Raw genomic sequence first — 23479 nt, forward strand, 5'->3', positions numbered from 1 at the left:
CCCCCCCCCCCCCGGGCCGCCGGTGAGGGGCTGCGGGAAGGCGCACCCTGAGGTGGGAGAGCCCCCAGCCCCGTGGGTGGGGGTCTGCTGGAGTTCCCCAGGACCCTCGGTGAGGGGCTTCACCGTGGCGGGCCAGCCCACGGGGCCGTTGGGGCCGCGCTGAGGGGGCCGCGCTGAGGGGGCTGCCCTGCCGGGCTCGGGCTGACAGCGGTGCCCCTGGCCTGGCTGTGGGAGCTGGGGCTGTGAGGCAGCGGGGGGTGCTCTGAGCCTCTGGAGGGATTCCCAAACCCGAGGAGCAGACGGAGCCAGGTCCCCTGGGTGTGTGGGAGCCGTGAGGGGATGGGGGGAGGCAGCCACAGGCCTGCGGCCCGGGAGGTCGTGGTTGATTTAAACACGGAGTAAAAGAGAGCCCCGGGCTGAACCTGGTGCTCGGAGCTGAGAGCAGCCTGGCACAGCGAGTCCTGCCCGAGGGCTGCAGCCGGGGTGAAGTTTACAGAGCCAGATAATTTTCACATTACATTTCTCTCTGTCCTCCCCCTGTGCCTCGTGATTCGTCACTGCCAAAGCCCTCTGCTTTCAGGGGTGTTTTGACAGCCGAGCCCTGAATAGCGCTCACAGCCACCACTGCTGTGTCCTGCAGAGGTATCTGGGAGAGGAATGGAGCAGTTTCATGTTTCTTGCCTCATTCTTTCTCCTGCAGAGCCATGGAGGTCCCTGCAGAGCTGGCTGGTGGGAGTGTGTCCTTGGCTGCAGCTCCTCCCAGCATGTCACAGCCAGCAGCAGTACAGATCACTGTCCTGAAGGCGCGGGACCTGGTAAAGTTCTCCTGAAAATGTCTCTACTGATTTAATAAACGAGGCCAGAGCAATTCTGTGCCCTGGGATCCTGTTTGAGGCCAGGTGGGGGGTGATAAGGCTGCAGGAAGGAGCGGTGGGAGTGTCAGAGATTCAGGAATACCACACTGTGGCTTCCTCTCCCTGCTGAGGGTTTGTTCACACAGAGTAAAAGCTTGTGAGTCACATAAACTGGGGAATGCACCTCCTCAGCAGCAGTCCAGAAATGCTGTGATGAAATGTAACTCTCTGCCTCCTCTAACTGTATGTAAATGGCAGCTTTTTTTTAAGCAAAACACAGTGAAAATGTGTATCAGTGAGACAAATGCCTCTGAAAAGATCTCAACTTGGTTATAAAGTCAGATTTTCATCTCAGCTCCAGCTGTTTAAACCATATTGAAAGCACTAGGGTGGCTCTGGGCTTAAAAAGGCTGTGGCTCCAGTGCCAGACTATGAGCTGGTGCCAATCAAACCATCACTGCTGTGATTTCCATGCGATGCACCCAGCTGTCCTTAGAGCCTCCTAGAGAAACTGGTATTTGGGAGGGAATGCAGAGGAGAAGCTCAAGCAGAAAAATGCAAATCCTTGCTTCTGCTCCTGCAGAAGAGAGCAAAAAAACAACCTGCTTGAGGCTTTTACACTGTAGTGCTGGAGTACCTCTCACACTGATAGATTCAGCAAACAGGTGAGAAGTATGAGGTGAGAGGAGGAAAAACAGTGCTGGAAAGAATAAGCCCATGTACTGATTGCATTCAGAATGTTGCTTTGTGGTTCTGATTTCTCCGTCCTGAGAAAGGGCTGTGGCAAAAGGAGGGGGGTTACAAAAGGGCAGTCACAACAACAACAATATGAAAAGAATTCCAGCTGTAAGAATGTGGAATCCACTTCCAGCTATAAGTGTGGAATCTGGTTAATTAGAGGTAATGTAGAGAGAGATGAGAGAGGAGTCTTGGATAATTAATGGTACAGAGGAAGGTTAATTGGATTCTGTTTAGCCATTCATAGAATGCATGCTCAAGGAGTCTGTGAGAGGGGCTGAAAATTAAAACCAAGTGAAAGAGATCTCTTTTTTTGTGTAAGAGCCAACATGAAACTAATTACCCCAGTGACAGGGAGAGAGGGAGCTGAGGATGAGGCTATGGAGGTTGGGCATCCCTGTGGCTCAGCACTGAGGAAAAGTTGTTTGGGCACAATGGTCCTTGTATTCAGCCACTCCTCTGTGGATTGAGAACTAAACTGTGTTTCTCCTGCTCTTTGGTACCTGGTGCCCAGCAATTCCTCTTGCTGTGCCTGGTGCTGCCCAGGCATGCAGGTGCCCCCTGCCACAGGTTGTGGCCCCACCATCCCTCCTCTTGAAGCCCCTCTGTTTAGACATTTTAAATTCCAACTAGAATTTGAATCTGCTCATCCCTGCTTAAAGCAAGAGGCACGAAGGTGATGTAACAACAAATTGCAGAGGTCCCCAAAGAGCTTGCTGGAGGCCCTCTTTGATTTCACAGAATCATGGAATCATTAGGGCTGGAAAAGGCCTCTAAGACCGTAGAGTCCAGCCACTGCCAAAGCCACCACTAAAACAAGTGCCACGTCCACGTGTATTCTGAACACTTCCAGGGATGGTGACTCCTCCACTGCCCTGGGCAGCTTCTTCCAGTGCCTGAGCAGCCTTACAGTGAAGAAATTCTCCCTAATATTCAATCTAAACCTCCCTTGGCACAACTGGAGGCCGTTTCCTCTCATCCATTTCAGGGCATTCCGCAGCCACATGATATCCACAAGCGTCCTGTGAGCTCATCCCTGTAGCTCAGGAGCTACTTTCTTAGAGACAACAAACATCTCAAGCTTTCTGGAAGCACAAAAAAATGTCAATGGGGTATTTTGGGATTTGTTTTAGATGTGTCTTTCCTGGCGTGAAGCCTGGGCCTCTCCATCTCCTGTGCCAGGGCTCCTGATAATCTTTGGGGCATCACGGCATGGTGAAGCAGGAAACTTCCCTCCTAAAGGCAGGGAAGGGTGAGGTCCTAGCATGGCCAACATCTGCTGCTCTTGGTGGAACAGGCCCCCCACCAGTGATCCCTGTCCTGGGCACTGAACTGAGCTGCTGCCACAGGAGCTGGGATCCCAGGCTGCTGCTGCAGAGGCAGGTGTTAATCTGCTCTCATTTTTTTGACAGAAAACTCTCAAAAGCGACGTGCTGGTTACACTGGTGCGTGTGGAGTACAACGGAGCAGTCCTGGGAGACTCCCCCAAGGCTGATGTCCTGCCAGACGGGACAGCAATCTACAATTTCACCACGAGCTTTGAGTGCAGCCCCGATGGGCCCAACGCCTTGGATGTCATTGCACAGAAACCGCTGCTCTGTAAGTACCTGGCGCTGGATCTGCCTCCTTGGAGAGGGTTTCTGTCGGCTGCAGGAGTGCCTTGTTCAGGAACAGCACTCAAGCAGCAGCAGTGGGAGGATCTCAGCACTTGTGTTCCATCTCTGCCAGCTGGAAGAATCCTCTTCCATGTCTGCCTGCGCTCCTTTGGCTTCTCTGTGCACACGTTGGCTTTAGGAGATGACAAGGAGCGTGTGCCAGAGCTGACACAGACCCTTCCCAACCCCTGACCTGCTGGTCTGAGGAACTCTGCCAGCTCCTCTCCTTTTATCTCCCTAGTGACAGTGGTAGAAGTGGGGCAAAAAGAGAAGAAAAAACAGGAGAAGACCGTGCCTCTTGGCCAAGCTGTGGTGGACCTTCTACCTCTGCTGCAAGGTACAACAATGACTCCCACAGCCTCCATAACCAGTTCCTGCTCCCTGGCACTTTTTTATCTTTGCTCATGGAACCCTGACTATAACTTCCCTCCTTCTGACAAAGTGACCTTCATAGCTCTGCAAAATCTGGCTGGGGGGGAGAGGGGGTGGCATCAGTAGCTCAGCATTAGGAGTTAGACCATGATTTTCTCTAGTGGAAGGCATCTCTGCCCACGGCAGGGGCTTGGAATGAGATGATCTTTAAGGTCCCTTCCAACCCAAACCATTCCATGACTATGATCCTCTGCCCAAAGTCTCACTTTAGGCTGTTCACACTCCTGTTTCTCCCCAGGAGAGTGTTCACTGAAGGTCTCAGCTCCTCTGTATGCAGTGCCTGCCTCCCCATCAGAGAGCCTTCGCCTGGAGGCCATGGTATGTGGAATTTGGAACTGCTCCTTCCCTCATTCAGCTCTCTGCTGCTTTTTAATGAGAGGGAGAGCATGACTCAGCCACCTGGCTCATCAGGGATGTGGTGCAGCCCTATATGTTACAGGCTAGGAGGCCTTTCCCGCTCCCATTGACGTCTGTCCCCAGTTGCCTGTGATAGGTGAAGTCACGCTGGGAAATGTTAATGTGTGCAGCTACTGATTCGCTCTGGAAAAAAAAAAAAACAGAGATGGAAATCAGAGTGGTGAAAAACCTGAAAAATACAACAGCTGGGTCACCTCCTCAGCTTTATTAGTCTTCACTTCTGCAGATAAAATGCCTGAGTCCATTATTGTACAAGCTCTGGCTGCCTTTTCTGAAAGGTCCTTATTCATTCAGCTGGTTGCAAAGTACCCAGTGACTAAAACAGGGAATGAAGTATGAGACTGGGAAAGTGTGTCCAATTTTGCTGCTGAGCCCGCCTGCAGTGAGCACTGGGAGTGAATTGGAGGAGTGGATATCACATTAGCATCTCTGTGTTTAGGAGGTTCACAGTGAGCAAGGTGGGGGGACACTCATTAGGGAGGCCAGGTAATAAATGCTGACCAGCTGGTTTTTCATTGCACACCATCCATCCAGGGCTGGGACAGGTAATTAAAGGCTGCACACAGAGCGTGGAGATTGGACAGAGGCAAAACACGGCCTTCTGAATCACCAGGGGAAAAGCATCATTTTCCATCCTTGATGTTCCTTCTCTGCGGCTCCTTTTATGAGACCCTGCCTCATTCTCCATGGCTCATTTTATGAGACCCTCAGGGCATATGCCCTACCTCAAGCAGGCTGTGATTTAAACAAACAAATACCACAATTGAGCCAAATTGATCCTGAAATTCCTTTGCTGTCCTGGTCTGTTTTCTTTTACATCTGAGATGAGGCATAAGATAACATTATCCATTCCGGCCTTAGTTTTCTGTTTGCTTCTCCTTAAGACCAGGCAACTTATAATTGTCTAGTTACTGACTCTACTTTATCCTTGTCTCACAGGGTGGCCTTGAAGTGACAGTGTGCACCAAAGAGCCCCTGCTTTCTGCCACAGAGTTCTCAAGTGGGAGCCTCCTGAGTGTCACGCTGGAGGCAGCTTATTCTGTTCCTGAGGCATTTGCCACTGAATCCCAGCAAAATTACATGGCTTGCTTGCAAATACCAGCAGCTGGTGAGGTGAGAACAGTCCAGGCATGGTGACAGGGGATTTGGGTTGTTCTCCCACACCACAGAACCAGTGTCCAGGCACGTGGGCTGTATAGCTCCTGTGCCTGTGCACCAGCAGCCTTTCTTGAGAGGGCTTAGGGTCTCTGTGGCATGACACATTTCTTTAACAGAAAACTCTGCTTGGAAAGATTTGGATTCAAACTGGCAGCGTTTTTTTCCACAGGGCTCTTTATTTTTATCCCATTCTTTGTATGTGTGTGGTGGAGTGTGTTTTCTGAGCCAGGCCCTGCACTGCTGCTTAGCTTTGTTATCCCAGCTCTGAGCAGCTGGCTCTTGCTCCTGCTTCTGTTGGAAATGCAAATCCTTTGTTTCTCGTGTCTCTCTAGAAGGAACTCCCCTTGCTCTTCAGGAATGGCATCGTGAAGGCTGATGGTGACAAAGAACCATTGCCCCGGCCCAAAAACTGGCCCCTTGGTAACATCCTGGCCCCTGGTGCCCTGAGCATACCCAACTCCTTCATTGTTGGAGGGCCCTATGAGGATGAGGATGGAGAGCTCACCAAAAGCGAGGTGAGGAAGGACTGGCAGGGTCACAGATGGAACTGAACCAGCAGGGACTGAGAAGGTGGTTGGTCAGTCCTCTGTGCAGTGTCCAGGCATGGAGATGGTTCCCCTGGGACAGCAGGCATGCTGACTCACTGCAGGAGAGATCCCGAGGGGGCTGTGTGGCAGGTCTGGTCCCCAAAAACCACCCACCCTGAGCTGCTGGGCTGGGAGTTGTGTTCTGTGCTGTGAGCCAGGCTCTTCATGCTGATGGTGTCTGCAGGAAGGGCTGCTCGCTTCTCTGCTGGGCTGGCCTGGCTATGGGGACTTGGATGCCTCTGTCTGACTCACGTGCTCTCCCAGGGAACATTTCTGGGAATAATGCAGGCTGTGGATTGCTCTCCTGGCTCTGGCTGCATGCTCTTTCTCACAGGACAGGGAATTCAGGATCCAAGCAGAAAGCACAAGGAGAATCGTCTGGGACATGGAAAGGCGCTGTTACCTGGATGCTGCTGCAGTGGCTGTGTAAGGGACCTGAGGAAACCTCCCCAGAACATGCTCAGATGAGTGACCTGAGGCAGGGAGCAGCAACATGCAGGTGCTCTCAGGCCTCGTGCAGGTCAAACTGTGGCTCTGTCTCACCTCCCATGGCTCCTGTTAACCTGAGCAAGGGAGCAGCCTTGAACTGCCTTGAACTGCTTTGCTGGGTGGAGAAGCTGGAGCTGCTGTCTCTCCAGGCCACAAATGCTCGTTCCTGTTGCCAGCAACTGGGGCTGGGGGCTCTTTGAAAGAAGGGGCAGCAGTTATGGTGAACAGGCATGGAGTAGGGTGGCCCACACAGCTCTCCTCTGGGCTGCTGATTAGGTTTTACTGAATTTTCAAGACATTAAAAACTTTTGCTCCGTGTGGGCACTCCTCATTTGCTTTGTTATTGGATAAGCATTACCTTTAGCAGCTCCATATATGCTCAAGATCAGTCTAAGTGTTCCATTTCTCTTTGAATCCTTCTATTTTCTTGGCCCCAGCTGCATCATGGCTGTGAGTTTCTCAGCCAAATTGTTCCTTGTGTGTAAATATTCCCTTTTATCTCATTTGATTTTTAAAATTCTTTTCTCTATATGTCTCTTGGTTTCAGAGTCACCAGCCACATTGAATGGGAGCTCAGGGTCTGCTTGCTCTTTGCAATTCAGTATTTACACCAGAGTTAATCATGCTCCTTCTTGCTTGTTTTATTTCTGAAGTAACCAGGGGAGAGAGAAAACCGAGTGTGTCACTCTCTCAGTTGTTTTACAGCTGGTTGTGCCATAAATGAAAACAGCAGTGGGTGGAGGGGAAAATGTCCCCAGCTGCCCCAAAGCACACGTGTTCCTGTGGCCTGAGGGGTGTTTGCTGTGGGACTGGGTTGAAGCCAACCCAAGAGGGGCTGCTGGGGCAGGAAGGAGGGTGGTGGGGCTCTCCAGCTTGGTTTGTGCATCTCCTGACCCCTGCTCTGTGTCCAGGCTGCAGAAGCGCATTGCGGAGTGTCGGTACTGGCCCGTGGAGCTCTGCAGGGTGTCCTCGGCCCCACCCACCAAAGGCAAAGCCAGCAAAGCTGACAAGGTACCAGTGGGGAGGGGTCTTTCTGATTTTCCTTTTGATGCCTTTGCGATACCAAAACCAGCCTTGAACCAGCCAAGGCAAGTCAGAGAGCAGGAGGCTTTGTAAAAAATCCCCTTTGTAGAGTCGTGTTTTCTCTCTGTAGCATACAGAGCTCTCACTGGTGGTGGTCTGTGGCAGCTGGGTGGAAAGAGGTCAAGGGAAGGGTGCTTTTTAGAATCCCAGAATGATTTGGGTTGGAAGGAACCTCAAAGTCCATCTCATTCCATCACCCTGCCATGGGCAGGGACACCTTCCACCAGACCAGGCTGCTCAGAGGCCGGTCCAGCCTGGCCTTGAAGAGAATTAGGGTAATTCACTGAGCTTATCTTTGGCCAATGGCATTTTGCAACATCTTGAAGAAGTTCATGCCTTCTTTCTTGGGCTGTAGGTAAGTTATGATTTTGCACCTAAACCAGGGGTGATTTAACAGAGGAACAGCCCCTTACCTAATGGTTCTGTTCCTGGCAGCTGGTAGTGTGGGACCTTCTAACCTGTTCCATGGTAAAGTCATATAAATTGGTGTAAATTCCTTGCAGCATTCACCAGTGCCAAGATTTTGCAGACACCCTGTTTCTGTCCAGCCTGAGATGCACAGGGTAGGATTTCTAACCATACAGCTGCTAATTTTGCAGCTGTATCTCAACAAGATCATCCTGAGGAATGGCAGAGTGAAGGAGTTAGAGAGAAAAGCCGCCCCACAGGGATTGGGATGAATTAATATTCTATGTATGGAACGACTCCAGTGTATTCATCCAGGTTGTCTTGGCTGTGTGCCAGTGACAGAGAGCCACTGGCTCATCAGGTGCTTCAGTTTGCTGTGTGGCCTTTTCTTAATGGGATCAGTCACCCTGTTTCCCTGAGGAGCATAACAGCCTGTTCAGTATCTCAGTCCCTTGCTCTGTGTTTCCAGGGAGATGAAGCACAGATTTCCTTCCATGGTGTGGCATATGTCAACATGCTGCCTTTGCTGTGCCCTGGTGTGAAGGAGATGAGAGGAGCTTTCCGTGTCTTTAGCTACCAAGACACTGAGGTGTTGGAGAAGGTGAGAGCAGCCAGAGCTCCAGCTCTGCAGCTGGGTTTGCACAGAGAGGTTGGGAGTGGACAGCTTGGGCAGGGGGGGTGTTTGGGTGCAAGGAACATGGGTAGTGGGGTACTTGAAACTGGATCTGAACCTTCACTGCTCTTCTGGGGATGGAGAAAAACAGTGATGAAAGCTCTTAGGTGCACATTTCTCCAAGGCAGGGAATTTCTGGGGGTGTGTGAGCAGGTCTGGGGGCTTAGAAGGGCTTTGAATCTCACTCCACTCCCCCCTCTGCCATCAGCTCAGAGCTGTAAGAATGCTCCTCTCTCCCCAGTCTGGGCAAATGAACTGTGTTGCTGGGAAGAGCAAACAGTGGCTTTAAAAGGATTGCGTTACCCCAGGCAACCACCAAAAAAGCTGTCACTGGAGCTCTTTCAGCTCCAGCTCACCGAGGTTTATTTTTCTTTGCATTTCTCCCTCTCTGTTACTAAGAGTGACAGTTACATCTCCATTTTCCCACCCTCCTGGAACAGACCTGAGCTTGTTCCAGGAGGGCAGATGCACAGCCTGGTTTTACCACCCACGTTCCCTGCGGTGCTGCGGTCCAGGCACAGGAGGCGGGTGAATTCCAGCCCTTCTGCTGTCTCCCTGCTCCCACTGGCTGCTGTGGAGCAGGGCTGGGCACACAGCTGTCTGCTGGGCTCTGCTTCCCCGTGATGGATAACAGCATCGTGGCTGTGTGGTGCTGCTTGTCCTGTGGCATCTGTCACAAGTGAAGTCCTTCTCGTTCCCTGGCGTTACGGATGCTTTTGGCTGCCTCGTGGTGTAGGCAGTTTCCATACAGCTGCTCCATCCCCGCCCCAGGATGCCCATAATTCTTGCAGGCCCAATTGCTATAACCCTGATGGGGGGAACAGCCTGTCTAGGAGGTCAAACGCTGTGTAAACACAGAGTGTGACAAACCTGTTCCTTGCAGTTCCCTGCTGTGTGTCAGGGAAGCTGCTCCACACTCCACACAGGGTGAGCTGAGAGCTGAGAGTTTCTGCCAGGCAGGTGGGGGCACCCAAAAGCTTGCAGAGCAGATGTGGTGAGGGTGGCCAGATTCCTCTAACAATCCTCTTCACCAGGCAAGTCCATAGCCATGAGTCAGGTCTAGGATCCAGCCAGGAGTTGTGGCCAGTGGGACAGGATCATGCAGCTGGGTTCCAGCATGTCTATCACATAGCTCAGGCAAGGATCAAGGGCCAGTCCTCAGTGAAAACACCAATCTTGAGAGAAGATGGAAAGACCCTGCTGAGTCTCATCGTCCAACCTGAGGCTTCACAGCTACATGGGATCAGGACGGGCCTGGAGCATTGGCAGCTGAACTTCCAGGGGAAGAGAATGAGGTTGCAAAGCTTCTTAATGCATTTAAGACCCTGATGATGTGTTTTGTGATGTAAGAGGTTAAGGCAAAGGGGTGAGGGTGCCTACTTTGTCCCTTGGTTTCCTCTGTTCCCTCTTTTTTTCAGACCAAAAGTCAGCACAGTATTTTCTGGGAACTCAGGCCGCATCTCAGTCTGATCAAGGAAGGGCTGGGGACCCCTCCCCTTTCCAGTAAGACTCAGAGGGAAGACAAAGATTCCAACAGAACGGTAAGGTCTTGGATGGCACACTGCACTGTGATTGCTCCACCTCCAGGGATAGTTGGGGTATGCAGGGGTATTTCAGGGGTAGTTGGGGCATGCAGGAGCCAGAGATGGAACTGTGTTGCCTCAGCCAGCTAAGAGATCCTGTCATAGAATCACAGAATCTCTTCCACTGGAAGGGACCCTCAAGGATCATCGAGTCCAACTCCTGCACAGGACACCCCAACAATCCCACTCTTTTCAATCTCTCCTGGAGCTCTGGCAGCCTTGGGGCTGTGCCTACTGCCCTGGGGAGCCTGTTCAGTGCCAACCACCCTCTGGGGGAAGAACCTTCTCCTTTATCCAGTCTAACCCTGCCCTGACACAGCTCCAGCCATTCCCTCAGGTCCTGTCACTGCTCACAGAGAGCAAAGGTTAGTGCTGCCTTTCCCTCGTGAGGAATCTGCAGGCCCCAAGGAGGTCTCTGCTAACCTGAAATCTTAGCACCGAACAAAGGCACCATCTCACACCCTGAAATTGCAAAGATATGAGATCTATGGAGACTGAAACAAGAGACATCTTCTCCTTTTCTGAACAGCTACAAAGCCCATCCAAAATCCAGTTGTCAGATGGCACTGGAGGACCTGAAAATACCAGAAGTTGCAGCATTGAGGGACAGGTAATTATGTTTCTCCAAAGAGGAGGAGATGCTAGAGCATCACTGTGCTGGTGTCTCGCACCTTCCACACAATTAAATTCCTTGAGAGGGAGTTGAACAAGGGGTGCTTCACATAGATGTTGCCCCAGAGTTCTTCCAGTGATGCCCAGCTGGAGATCAGACAAGCATTGGGCCAGGAGGTCTCTCTAAATTATCAAGCATTTAATTAAAAGGGTTCCTTCATATTTTGGCTTCTTCTTCAGAATGCACATTCATTCTGCAGGCAGATTGATTATCTGAGCTCTCTCCTTTTTCCTAACCTGGTTTCTCGAGCTGTAACTCATTCTGAGGGCGGGTTATAAAACAAGCTGAATCTCTGCAGTTTGGAGATATGTAGCTGCATGCTCAGTATTTCATTGTGCCAGGATGGCCCCAGACAGCACGACAGTGAGAGCAGTGTTTATCTTCACAGCAATACAGTGAGGCAGGAACGTTCCTGGTGCTGGAGATAAAGCTGGACAAGGCCTTGGTCCCAAAGCGGCTGCGAGAGGAGCTCACCCGCCGGTGCGTGAGGAGGGGCTGTGGCTCTGGGGCTGACACCTCATTCCTGCAGGGTAGGAAGAGGGGTTGTACAGAGAGCTCCCCCCTGGAATGCTCTGCAAGGACCAACCCAGGCCATGAGACAAAGCCCACGGGAATCAGGGGGAGGATTTGGCCAAACTGTTTCAGAGGTGGCATCTGGTGTGTTGGGAAAACACTTGTTCATCCCGGCTGGCATTTCCCTGGCGTTCCTCTCAAAACAAGAGACAGCAGAGCAGCACAACAGTGTCTGTGTTCCTGTCTGGGCTTTGTTTCCCACTAATCCCTGCGTGCTTGCCTTTTGCCTGTGATGTTCAGCAGCTTGGTGAGTCCTGGCCACCAGCATGGACTATCCCGGGTAGTGCTGCTCTAACTTCACCAGAACATTCTGTCATTTTTACCTTTTCAGAAATTTTCTCACAATGTTTTACCCAATTCTTGGCTTTTATGTTAGTTTTCATGTTGTTCTGCTGCTCTTTCATCTCTGCTACTTTGAGTCTTCCACTGTCTGTTTGATTTGGGGCAGTTCCTTCCTGTCCAGTGGTAGCCCTGCTGTGTTATGGGCTAGGAAAGGACCAGCACATCTCATTTCTTGAGTAAAAAAAGAGTGAATGCAGTGCAGGGAATGAATAAAGGATAACAAGTGCAGATCTATGTCTCAAACAGAAGTATCAGCCATTCTTTGAAGGGAGAGTATGTGTGTTGTCCTCTGTGCTGCCTGTTGTCTTCCAGGAGGAACAGGTTTGAGGAAGGTGAATCCCCCTTAGACCTTTCCTGGCCTTTTTTAATACCGTTTCTACTGCAATGGATGTGAGTTCAGGGTAACTCCTCAGTCACCTGCTGTGTGCAGGTGTTCTCATATCCAGTAATGTTGATAAAATCTCCATGAATTAAGGCTGTTCTGGCACCAAGGATTTTAATCCCACAATGGTTCAGGTTGGAAGGGACCACTGGAGGTCACCTAGTCTGACCTCCCTGCTCAAGCAGTGTCTCCCAGAGCAGGTTACTCAGGGTCATGTCCAGATGGCTTTTGGATATCTCCAGGGAAGGAGGCTCCACAGACGCTCCTGTGCCAGTGCTCAGCCACCCTCACCTTGATGAAATCTTAGTAAAAATTATGGTAATCCTAATGAAGGGTGTAATGCAACTGATGTAACTCCAGTGGTGGCCCAGACAGGGTTGGTCTGGTGTCGGGGGGTAGGTGGTCTAAGGTTGGTGTCTGGGTGCCAATGTGTGACCAAGGGTGATGTTGGGAACTGGTGGATCGGGTGACTTGCCCTGTACAGTGATCAAATTTTTCAGAGCTTTCCTCAGATGGATTCCTTCCTCACAGCATTTCTGGCAGAGCAGGAGCTCTGAGTTACAGATCTGCTGTTCCAGGAGGGTGTTTTTGATTGTTAACCCTGCTATGATGAGCTACAAGCATCACTTGTAGGGATCTGGCCTTGACAGTTCAGCCTTGGTCTGACTCCAGTTTTCCTCCCAGGTCCCTGTGAGGTGTCTCAGGGACACGATGGCAGGTTTGAGCCCTTGCTCTACACGCTGCCTGTGCCCACAACAAGCCAACTTCCCTGGCAGTGTATCTGGCTGATGTTTTCTGTGCTCTCATTAACAGGGTCAAGGAGATGATTCCTTCTCGCCCTGCACTGCCTGCCCAGACTGAAGGAGCCAAGAAGGTACGTGCAGGAGTGTGTGACCTTGCCCCCACTCTGCCACCCATCCTGCCCTGGTTCCTCTCACACAGGAGAGCCTTCATTCTCAACCCTGCACCAACATGCAGATGAGGTTTGAAGAAGATGATGGTGAAGGGTCTAGAGGGGAATAGAGCCATATAAGGAGTGGATTAGGTCACTTGGTGTGTTCAGCTGGAGAAGTGGAGACTGAGGTCAGACCTCTTTGGGGTCTGCAGCTTCCTCATGAGGGGCAGTGGCGTGGTAGCTTTGATCTCTGCTCCCTGTGACAAGTGACAGCACCCAGGGAACAGCTGGAGCTGTGTCAGGACAGGGTTGGGTTGGGTATCAGGAAAAGGTTCTCCCCCCAGAGAGTGGTGGGCACTGAACAGGCTCCCCAGGGCAGTGGGCACAGCCCCAAGGCTGCCAGAGCTCAAGGACTGTTTGGACAATGCTCTGAGGGACAGGGTGGAATTGTTGGGGTGTCTGTACAGGGTCAGGAGTTGGACTCAATGCTCCTTGTGGGTCCCTTCCCACTCAGGATGTTCTGTGATTCTACAGTTCTATGAAATACCAAGAAAAGAAAACTTCTGGCTGTGTTATCTCCACACTAGTGTGCCTTGGGAATTCACTGCTGGGCTACATCACTCGTGTTCACGGCCCATATGAAGGGAAGAGGTGGAGCAAAGGCAGGGAAGGCAGCAGTGAGGGGATGTTTGGAAGGAAATGGGATGCTGGGGAAGGAGGCTACCAGAGCCTAATGTTTACCCTGGGCAGTGCCAACAGTTTCTTGTCTCTGATTAGCCCATGTACTTCATCAGATTCTGACAAACATGAATCAGCCCTGACCACCCTCAGGTCATCCAGAATTCTTGAGGACCATGATTATGGAGATTACAGGCTCTCCTGAAGAAGGCTGGCTCCTGGGTTTAAAGGCTCCCAGTAAATGAGATACATTTTACTTACAGAAAATTATATTGCTATAGAAGAGACAGCAATGACTGAAATACTGGGCTCTTATTAAAAAATCTTGCAGGAAGGAGCTCTTTTTTGTTTACCTGTAGATATTTTCTCAGCCCTCAGGTGTGGACAGGAAAGGATGTGTGACAGACTAATTGAGTCAGGTGGAGTTAATGGGAGGCGTGGGCTGTGCCAAATCAAATACATATCAAGGCTGATTGCATAAGTGACTTGTGAAATTAATTAATTAATTTCCTAGGTGGTGGAGGATTATCACAAACGTGTAACGAGCGTTGCCAACGCCATCCTGAGCGAATACCACGAGCTCTTTGGGAAGCAGCTGCCTGCCCAGGGAGCAATAGACCACCAGACCCTGGAGGAACAGAAGCGTCAGCTCAACTATGAGCTCAACACCTCTGGGAAATATTTTGCTTTTAAGGAACAGCTAAAGGTGTAAAGGCTCATTTGTGCTTTTTGCTTCGCTACTTGCTCTGTCCTGACAGTTTCTCAGCGAGGAACTGCTGCTCCATGGTGGTAACTCGGGATGATGTGGTGCTTCAGAATCCCCTCCTGCCAGTCAGGGCTGTTGCAACAGGCACTGGGGGGACAGGATTCACCTCTAGTGGAGCAGGCACCAAGCTGCTTTGGTCCCACACCTGCAGAACACTCCCTATGAATGGGAGATGGTCACATCCATGTGCCCCATGCTCATAACCTGAGGAAGGCAAAGCTGATATCTCACACACCCACAGTCTGCCCTGGCAGGAAAAGGGAGTTCCCCTCTCTCAGCTGCTCAGCCCTGGCTATGCTCTGACCAAAGACCCCCTCTCTGTGCCATGGGGGTGAGGCTTCCACATGCTGTCCCTAAAGGGGCACTGGAGTTCAGGGAGGTGGGGAAGGAATTCCCTCTGCTTGGTTTTTTTACTTTTAAGAGCGCTGGGCTGGATTTATTACTCAAAACTAAGTTGGAGCTTCAGGCAAAATCAGTGTGTTCTGGCTCTGTCTGATAATGGAGCAGGTGGGGGCACAGGGAGGACTTTCCTCGTCCAACAGTCCCATATCTCCACAGTATCCTGTGGTGAAGATTGTGAGGGAGAAATACCTGAAGACCACAGCATTTGAGACCCAGGAGCAGCTGCAGGCATTCCTCAGTGAGCTCTACGTGTACCTCGTGGAACAGATGCACGTTGCCCTGAACCAGGTAAGGAGAAACCTGGGGCGCTTGGGCCACCACTTCACTGTGAATCCAGGGCAGGTGAAGGTCTTTTGCCTTCAAGACAGAAGCAGGCTCATGTTTCCATTTCTGCAGTTATCACACATGAGCCCCAAGCCACACTCAAGGCAGGGTCCAATGCATCTATATCCTGCTGCTACAAAATCCTGAGGGTGGCAGATGTGTGAGATGCCACATGTAAAGCTGCTGTAGCTGGCAAACTGTGAGGGTGGCTGGGTTTGTGCCTCTTGCTACTCACCTGGGCAGAGCACAGACCTCCAGCATGAGCCACCAGTGAGTGGCACCACAGAAGTTTGACATCACCTTGATCTAAGGAATGCTGTAAATAGTCATAGAAACATGGCATAGTTTGGGTTGGAAGGGACCTTAAAGCTTGTTCTACCCCCTGCCATTGGCAGGGACATCTTCCACTAGACTAGGTTGTTCCAAACCCCGTCCAACCTGGCCTTGAACACTTCCAGGGATCCAGGGGCAGCCACAGCTTCTCTGGGCAACCTGTGCCAGGGCCTCTCCACCTTCACAGACAAGAATTCCTTCCCAATATCCCATCCTACCCTGCCCTCTGGCAGTGGAAAGCCATTCTCCTTTGTCGTGCCTCTCCATGCCCTTGTGAAAATGGATATTGCCTCGTTCCTGTGTGGCAGAGGTACCTCAGAATGACAGGAATGTGTACCACCACAAAGAGCAGCTGGGACAGCTTGCCTTTCCCTGGTGTCCAGCCCCAGCCATACTGGTCTGTCCTGGGTGCAGTGCTGGACTGGGATCACATGAACCATTCTTCCCCTCCCCAGTAACACTGCCTTGCTCCCTACCAGCTCCTCTCTGAGGAAGGTGCTTCTCCTGCCCCTCCATCCCGCACCACCCAGGAGCAGCTCTGGCTCTTTGCTCGCGAAGCTGAAGCCAGCAAGGACTACAAACTGGCCTCTCTGTACCACCAGCAGGTAAAGGAGCCCCTGGCCTTCCCTGCCCATGTCCCTGTGTCTGTGCTGGCAGCAGTGTGGGGCCGCTGGTGACAGCTCAGCCAGCCTGGACTGTGGTGTAGGGACAAAGGAGCTGGACGTGACCAGGATACTCAGGCTGAAACGGGAGGGATTTTCCAGGGAGGTGCTGCTCTCTGCAGGATGTGTGGCTATCCCTGGCCAGGTCGCTAGGGACTCATATATATGAGTATTGTCCTTTCTTGAAGCTTGACAGAGCTTGGGACAATATTCTTGGGCACAGGGTGTGACTCTTGGGGATGGTCCTGTGCAGGGCCAGGAGCTGGACTCGATGATCCTCGTGGGTCCCATCCAGCTTGGCATATTCTGTGAGTCTGTGACTCCAGCCTCAAGGCCAGGGGAAATGGGATGAGCTGGTCCAAAAGGCTTGCTGGGTCAGTACTGGGGACACTGGGCCCTTGGAGGGGGTCAGCTGGAGGGTACATGTTAGGTGGGGAAAATTTAGAGGAAGTGGCCTTCCAGCACTATCCCAATTAAGGGTCACCCTCACATGTGATAGGCAAGGGCTTGACTGCTGCTAAACTGGGCTGGGGTGGTCAAGAAAGCCCTGATCTCTGTTGCCTAGAGGATAGCTCAGGACCAGTGCAACATCCAGTCCTGGCTGGACTATGGAGCCTTCTGCCTCCTGCACGAGGACACCACCAAAGCCCAGGAATGCTTCCAGCAGGCTCTTTCTATGGACCTCCAGCACATCCAAAGGTGCTGAGCGCTCCCAGTGGGTCGGTGGGAAGGTGGGGGGTGTCCCCCACACTGCTACCTGGGGCCTGCAAGGCTGACTGGCCCTCCTTGCCCCAGCTTGCTGCTCTGTGGGATTGGGGCTGTCATGCTGCAGCACTATGAAGATGCAGAGGTTTTCTTTGAGGATGCCTGCTGCTTGGAGCCATCCAGCATCGTAGCCTGGACCCTTTCAGGTACAAAGCCAAGTCCCCCTGGTCCTCCAGGTGTTCCCATAGAGCCAAGCATTTTATTGCCCCAAATCCTCTTCTCCCTGCTCCAATCTGAGAGCCAAGGCAAAGCTTTTGCTGAGGGTCAGGTGTCTGCTTATGCTGCTCTGCCTGTCTCCCACAGGATTGTTTTATGAGCTGCAGAATAACAATGTTCAGGCAGAAAGGAACTTCCGTGAGGCCAAGAAGCTCCTGCAAGCGCAGCTCAGCGAGGAGAGAAGAATCCCTGAGGCTGCTGAGGGAGGAGAAGGGAAAAAGGACATTTCTCCCAGCACAGACCCAGAGCAATTCTTGTCAGGTAATGCTGGGCAAACCCAGGCTCATGTCATGTGTGGGTTTTGGTCCCTTCTGATTATGAGGGAAGGGACATTCACAGACTCATGGAATCACCGAGGTTGGAAAAGACCTCCAAGATCATCAAGTCCAACTGTTAACGCAGCACCACCATGTTCACCACTAAACCTTGTTCCCAAGTGCCACATCCACACATCTTTTGAGCACTTCCAGGGATGGTGACTCTACCACTGCCTGACTATCCTTTTAGTGAAGAAATTTTCCCTAATATCCAACATAAACCTCCCCTGGCACAACTTGAGGCCATTTCCTCTCATCCTGCCTCATTTATACCTGTTCCTGGCTTCACGTGGTAACCTTGTACTCAAAACCCCAGCCCCCAGGTATTGCCCCCTGGGCAATTTCTTCCCACCTTTGAAAATCTGATAGATCTTTCGTATTTTCTCTCTTCCCCATTTCTTGTGGAATCACCCTCCCAACTGGGCAGTTTATGGCAAACCCTGTCCACGTAATGGTTGTTGGTGGTTTCATTCCAGAGGGGGTTCCAGGTGGCTTAGCCGACAAACTTTCAGAGGTGGTGGAGCCTGCCCTGGCCTGTGTGACATCCGAGGAAGAGGCTACAGCACCAGAGACAGCCCCAGAAGGTCAGGAAATGGGGGCCTGGTGTGCAAGGGAGAGCCCAGTGCTGGGAAATGGCCTTGTGGGATCAGTGGGGAGGAATGTGGGAGCAAGGAGCTGTGGATGTCACGATGCCAAGGCCAGGGAATCTCCAGGCAAAGCAGGTTCATCCCGATTTCCAGAGCAGCACATCTCAGGATGGACAGCCTGAATGCAGCCCCGTTTCTCATGTCATGCACCCAGTGGCCTTACTCTGCTGTTGGAATGTCTCTCTTCTGGGATGCCTGCTCTTAAAGCATCCCTGTGGATCTCCTCTGGTCCTGTGGTGTGTGATCTGCCTCCTGCACAGCTCCACTCCCCAGTGGACGGTGGACATGGCAGTGCCAGGTGCCTCAGGGTCCCTGGTTGGGTTGGTTTGGGGAGGCAGGATCCTCACTGAAGTTGTTTTTGACAAGCATCGTTCATAAATTCTCACCTTTTACTCTGAGTTTGGACTGGAAAATCAGTGGGTCAAGAGCATTACTTCTTTTTAGATCTCGTACAAAACTTAAGCCCTTCAGAAAGAAATGCTGAGTTAATTTCTGCTTCAGCCTCCCCTGCCACATCCTGGGTTTTACACCATGTTACTGGGATTCCTCTGTCCCCATCAGGACCTCAGGCCTTGCTCTGCCTCCAGAAATAAACCCCCCACTTTGGGACTGACAGAGACACGTCTTCTTGCAGCACCATCCCCTGGTTTGGGACCTCACCAACCTCCCTGCACAATCTTCATGAAGGCAGTGGAATTCCTGATGAAAGCCAATGCTGTCCAGGTCAGCTCAACAGGGAGTGGAGGAGTGGGAAGGGAGGTTGGTTTATTCCCAAAAAGCTGGTGGCAGCTCCAGCCAGCCCTGTTTCCTGGGCTCAGGGAATGAGCTGTGGCCACTCCAGATGCTGAGCACAAGAGGGAGCAAAGCCACCACTGCCCAGAGATGCAAACCTGTGGCTAGGCAGAGTATTCAGCCCAAAATGCTGGTTGTAGACACAGCCATCTTGAGCAGATGAGGCCCTCAGGGGGCCTCAGCCCAGCACTGCCTGCTGCAGAGGGAACAGCCAGCTCAGAAATGGTGCAGTGTGCTCTTCTCTGTACAGTCAGAGGCAGGATCCGTTATTGTGATGTTTCCAAGATGCCAGAATGCCTTTGATTCAGACCCTTGTGTGCATCAGAGTAATTTCTGTTCACCTGTGGAACGTCTCTGTCCCATACAGTTATCTCTGGGGTCTCTCTGATTGTCATGTTATGCTGCCTGCCTAAATTTTACGTGGCAGAATGAGTTCCTTAAAGCAAAACAGAACCAGAAGTAATCATGGAATGGTTTGGGTTGGAAGGGACATTAAGGTTCATCTCATTCCACTCCCCTGCTATGGGCAGGGACACCTTCCACTAGTCCAGAGACACCTTTCATTAGACCAACATTCAAAGGAGGGAAAAAAAAAATCTCCCACGTGTTTTGTGCTCATGGAAGTCAAACAGGTTGTCTGTCAGCCCCCCTGCCCTGTCCTCCTGGTGTGCCTGCGGTTTCCCTGCTCCCCTAACCACCACCTGTGCCCTTCCTCCCCAGTTTGTTCACAAGGCACTGGCCCACGAGCTGCTGAGCCCCCAGGGAGGCCCCAGCTGTGGGTACTACCTGGCACTGGCCCAGACGTACCTGCTGCAGGAAGATCTGCCCAGGTGTGAGGAGAGTCTGCACGAGGCCGTTCGCATTGACTGCACGGTAATGCCGCGTGTGTCCCTGGGGGGGCTGCAGCAGGACCCCCTCAAACACTGCAGCAACCTGTGGTGGGGTGTGTGTGAACCCAGAGCCTCATTCCCACTTTACAATTCAGTGTTAGTCCACAATGGTTTTCAGCAGGGAGGGCAGTCACACCAGGCTGTGGCTGCAGCACTGCCCTCCCTGTTACCCTACTCATTCCTGACCTCCTGTCCCCTCCTGCACAGGCAGGCGGCATCTCTGAGCCTGTCTCTGCCTTTCCCTCTGCAGTATCTGCCTTTCTTTTCCCTTTGAATGGGTATATCCTGATCTCATTTCTCTTTGTGCATGAGCCAGGCTCTGTTTGGTGAGAAACAAGGCTGCTATTCAGCAGAGAGGGAAGGTGGCTCTGGGGAGGGAGGTTCAACAGAAGGAGAGAGGAAGGTGACACCTGGGAATGCTGTGTGACTGCTGACTGTACCCGAGAGCCTTGTGCAGGCCAGAACCCTGTGCTGGAGGGGGAATCCCATGGCTGCTGTCCTGCAGGCAGTCCACTGACTTCAGCTCTGTATGTAAAACATGCCCTGCTATCATAGAATCATGGAATTGTTTAGGTTGGAAAAGCCCTCTAAGATCATTGAGACCAACCATTCCCCCAGCACTCCCACATTCACAACTAAGCCATGTCCCCAAATGCCACATCCACGTAGCTTTTAAATCCCTGCAGTGATGGAAACTCCACCTCTGCCCTGGGCAGCTGTGCCAGGGCTGGACAGCCCTTTCAGTGAAGAGATTTTTCCCAATATCCAATGTAAACACCTGGTACAATTTGAGACCATTTCCCTCTCCTCCTGTCCCTTGTTCCCTGGGAGCAGAGCCTGACCCCCCAACTCCCCCCTCCTGTCAGGGAGTTGCAGAGCCAGAAGGTCCCCCCTGAGCCTCCTTTTCTCCAGGCTGAGCCCCCCCCAGCTCCCTCAGCTGCTCCTGCTGCTCCAGCCCCTTCCCAGCTCCGTTCCCTTCCCTTGAGATATTCCAGCCCCTCCATGTCTTTCTTGTTGTGAGGAACCCAAAACTGCCCCCAGGACTGGAGGTGCCCCAGTAGTGCCAGCACAGGTGGAACTCCCTGCTCTGCTCCTGCTGGTACAGCCCAGGTCCCACTGACTTTCTTGCTCACCTGGGCACACCTGGGCTCATGTTCAGCTGCTGCCAACTGGCACCTCCAGGTCCTTTCCCTCTCTCCCCTGGAAAGCCTGGAGCACTGCAGGGGGTTGTTGTGATAATATAATTAAACGCTTCTCACCTCCTCCTTTCTGCTGCTTACAGGTGTCCCAGCCCTCCTCCCAGGTGTTTCTCCTTCCTGTCTCCCATCCATGTCTCACTCCTGGTTTTGTGTGCACAGAACCCAAACGTCTGGGCTCAGAAAGGACACCTGTGCTACCTGAAGGGGGACTGTGGCCAGGCAAAGGAGTGCTACGAGCGAGTGGTCAGTTTTGTGGAGGATGCTGTGGACATGCACTTCGTCTACCTGCGCCTGGGCTCCATCTACCTGGAAGAGAAAGAGGTGAGGAGCCAGCAGGAGCGGTGGAGGGGAAGTTACCACAAAGCAAGTTGCTCCCCCAACAGCTGTGGGGAGAGTGGGTGTTTGAGTCCCACTGGAGTCGGGGTGTTTGGCAAATCCCCGAGGAGGGGGGCTGCCTGTGGAGGGATGTGCTGATGCAGAAGCATGGCTCTCTCTCCCCTGCCAGTATGGCCGGGCCAAGCAGATCTACCTGCTCGCCTGTGACAACTCTGTGTCCTGTCTCACGTGGCTGGGGGTGGGGATCGCCTGCTACAGGGTAAGTGCGACTGCCTTCATGTCATGTGTGCTTTAACCAGTGCCATGGTGTGGGACACAGGGCTGGCTTCTGCATGATCCCCTTGATTTAAGTAAAGCTTGGCTGGCTGTGACCCCACAGGCCATCCTGTCCTGGGCACTGTCACAGTCCTAGCGTGGCACCCAGGCTGTGTCACTGCTCAGCACCTGCTCTGGGAGCAGCCAGCCTTCCCCCTCATCCCGGCTCCAGCCAGAACCTCCTTCCCCAGGGTGTCATGGCAAGCAATCTGGGCTCTGCTTCCCAGTGCCTGCCTGCACATGGCCTGCATGTCACCGCCAAGGAACTGAGTGGGATGTCAGTAGGGAGGAATCTCAGTGCTTTCCCAAGGGAATCCAGCACGTCTGAGGGGCTGCCAAGGACACCCAGTCACCAGCAGCGTGGTATCTCCCCAAGGAACACCTCACCAGGTTCCTCCAAGGGAGTTTGGCCAAGGGGAGCAACCAGGGAAGGAACGTGAACTTCTGTTTTCCCCCTGGCCAAATGTGCAATTCCTGGGAGGCTGTGGAATTGGGCCAGGGAGGTGCAGCCCACCAGGCACCAGCAACCCCTACCTGCCTGGACCTGCTGCCCAGCAGGAATAGGGAGCAGGAGCACAGCCATGTTTCCTTGTGGAGCTGGATCACTCAGTTCCTGGAGGTGAAGGGGTTTGTGCTGCTTTCCTTACAGCTGGAGGCTGATTTGAAAATAGTGTGTGATCCCATGTGGGTCAGCACTGGGAAGTTCATGCTCCAGGCTGGAGAGCTGGATGCTGGCACTGAGGACAACTGCTTGTCTCTGTCCTAAATCCTTTCCCTGCGTCCCTATCAGGGGAACCCTGCTAGGAGCTTTTGATGCTCTGATTTCTTCTGCTGTTAGAGCAGTTGCTGTTCACTTCTGAAGCCCCTTCTACCTGCTCTTTGCCTTTTGTCCATGCCTCAACTTGTCTCCCTCAAGCTGGGAGAGCTGCTGGAAGCAGAAGATGCTCTCTCTGAAGCCAATGCCCTAAATAACACCAACGCTGAAGTGTGGGGATATCTTGCCCTCATCTGTCTGCGAGTGAGTGCCCAGCCCCTGCCAGCCCGATGGGGAGGGGGGGGGGGTTCAGGGGTTTATTGGCATGTGCTCACAAACCTGGAGATTACGGTGTAGAGCTCAGTGGTAAAAAATCTGGGAGCAGTGCTTGGGGAAAGAAAGCAAAGTGTTCAGATGGCAAAGGCAGAGCCCTTCCTTGCTTCTTGTCATCCCCTGGGGCACGTCCTCCCTGCTGAGGTTCTTACAAATGTCCTTCCACTGAGATCTGGTGCCTTTCCTGGGGAAGGGGCACTGCAGAGACACCTCCAGTCCTGGGGCAGTTCTGGGCCCCTCATGACAGGAGAGTGGAGCTCGGGGGGGGGTCGGGTTCTGCTCCCAGGGAACAAGGGACAGGACCAGAGGAAATGGCCTCACGTTGTGTGGAGGTCTAGATTGGATATTGGGCAAATTTCTTACCTGAGAGGGTGGTCAGGCCCTGGCACAGCTGTCCAGGGTGGGGTCACCATCCCTGGAGGGGTTTAAAAGCCGTGTGGATGTGGCACTTGGGGACGTGGGTTAGTGGTGGCCTTGGCAGTGCTGGGGGAATGGTTGGATTTGATGGTCTCAAAGATGTTTTCCTGCCTAAACGATCGTACGCTTTCCTCCCCGGCGGCTCTGTCGCTGTCGCAGGGCGGGCGGGAGCTGGAGGCAGAGCAGTGCTACAAATACACCGTCAAGGTTCGTGTCTGTCCCCCAGAAGGGACCGCCCGCCCTGTCCCCTCCACAGCTGCATGCGCGGCTGGAGCACGGGCAGCTCCGTGTCCCGTGGGTGTCCCAGCGGGGCTGAGCCACCGCACAGCCGTCTGTGTGCCGGGGGTCCCGGGGGTCCCGGGGGGCGGCGGAGCCCGGCCGTGACCGCCCT

At 52.7% G+C, this 23479-nt stretch overlaps 1 protein-coding gene across 1 annotated transcript; it reads left to right on the forward strand.

Annotated features, from left to right (window-relative positions):
- Positions 1-682: 682 nt before the first annotated feature.
- On the forward strand, positions 683-23472 carry CFAP70 (cilia and flagella associated protein 70). Its single transcript, XM_027906817.1, has 26 exons — positions 683-815; positions 3005-3191; positions 3489-3584; positions 3918-3997; positions 5036-5209; positions 5587-5769; positions 6176-6267; positions 7242-7341; positions 8291-8422; positions 9913-10035; positions 10613-10687; positions 11139-11230; positions 12861-12921; positions 14135-14326; positions 14945-15076; positions 15925-16050; positions 16673-16806; positions 16903-17018; positions 17176-17349; positions 17882-17989; positions 18687-18775; positions 19565-19717; positions 21093-21254; positions 21439-21528; positions 22501-22602; positions 23248-23472. Exons 1-26 carry the CDS (start codon positions 705-707, stop codon positions 23470-23472), a joined length of 3309 nt encoding a protein of 1102 aa, XP_027762618.1. The 5' UTR covers positions 683-704.
- Positions 23473-23479: the final 7 nt, after the last annotated feature.

The sequence above is a fragment of the Empidonax traillii genome, unplaced genomic scaffold (assembly GCF_003031625.1).
Source record: "Empidonax traillii isolate 1590-97213 ecotype Southwest subspecies unplaced genomic scaffold, ASM303162v1 scaffold1361:size121931, whole genome shotgun sequence".
NCBI classification, from domain to species: Eukaryota; Metazoa; Chordata; class Aves; order Passeriformes; family Tyrannidae; genus Empidonax; species Empidonax traillii.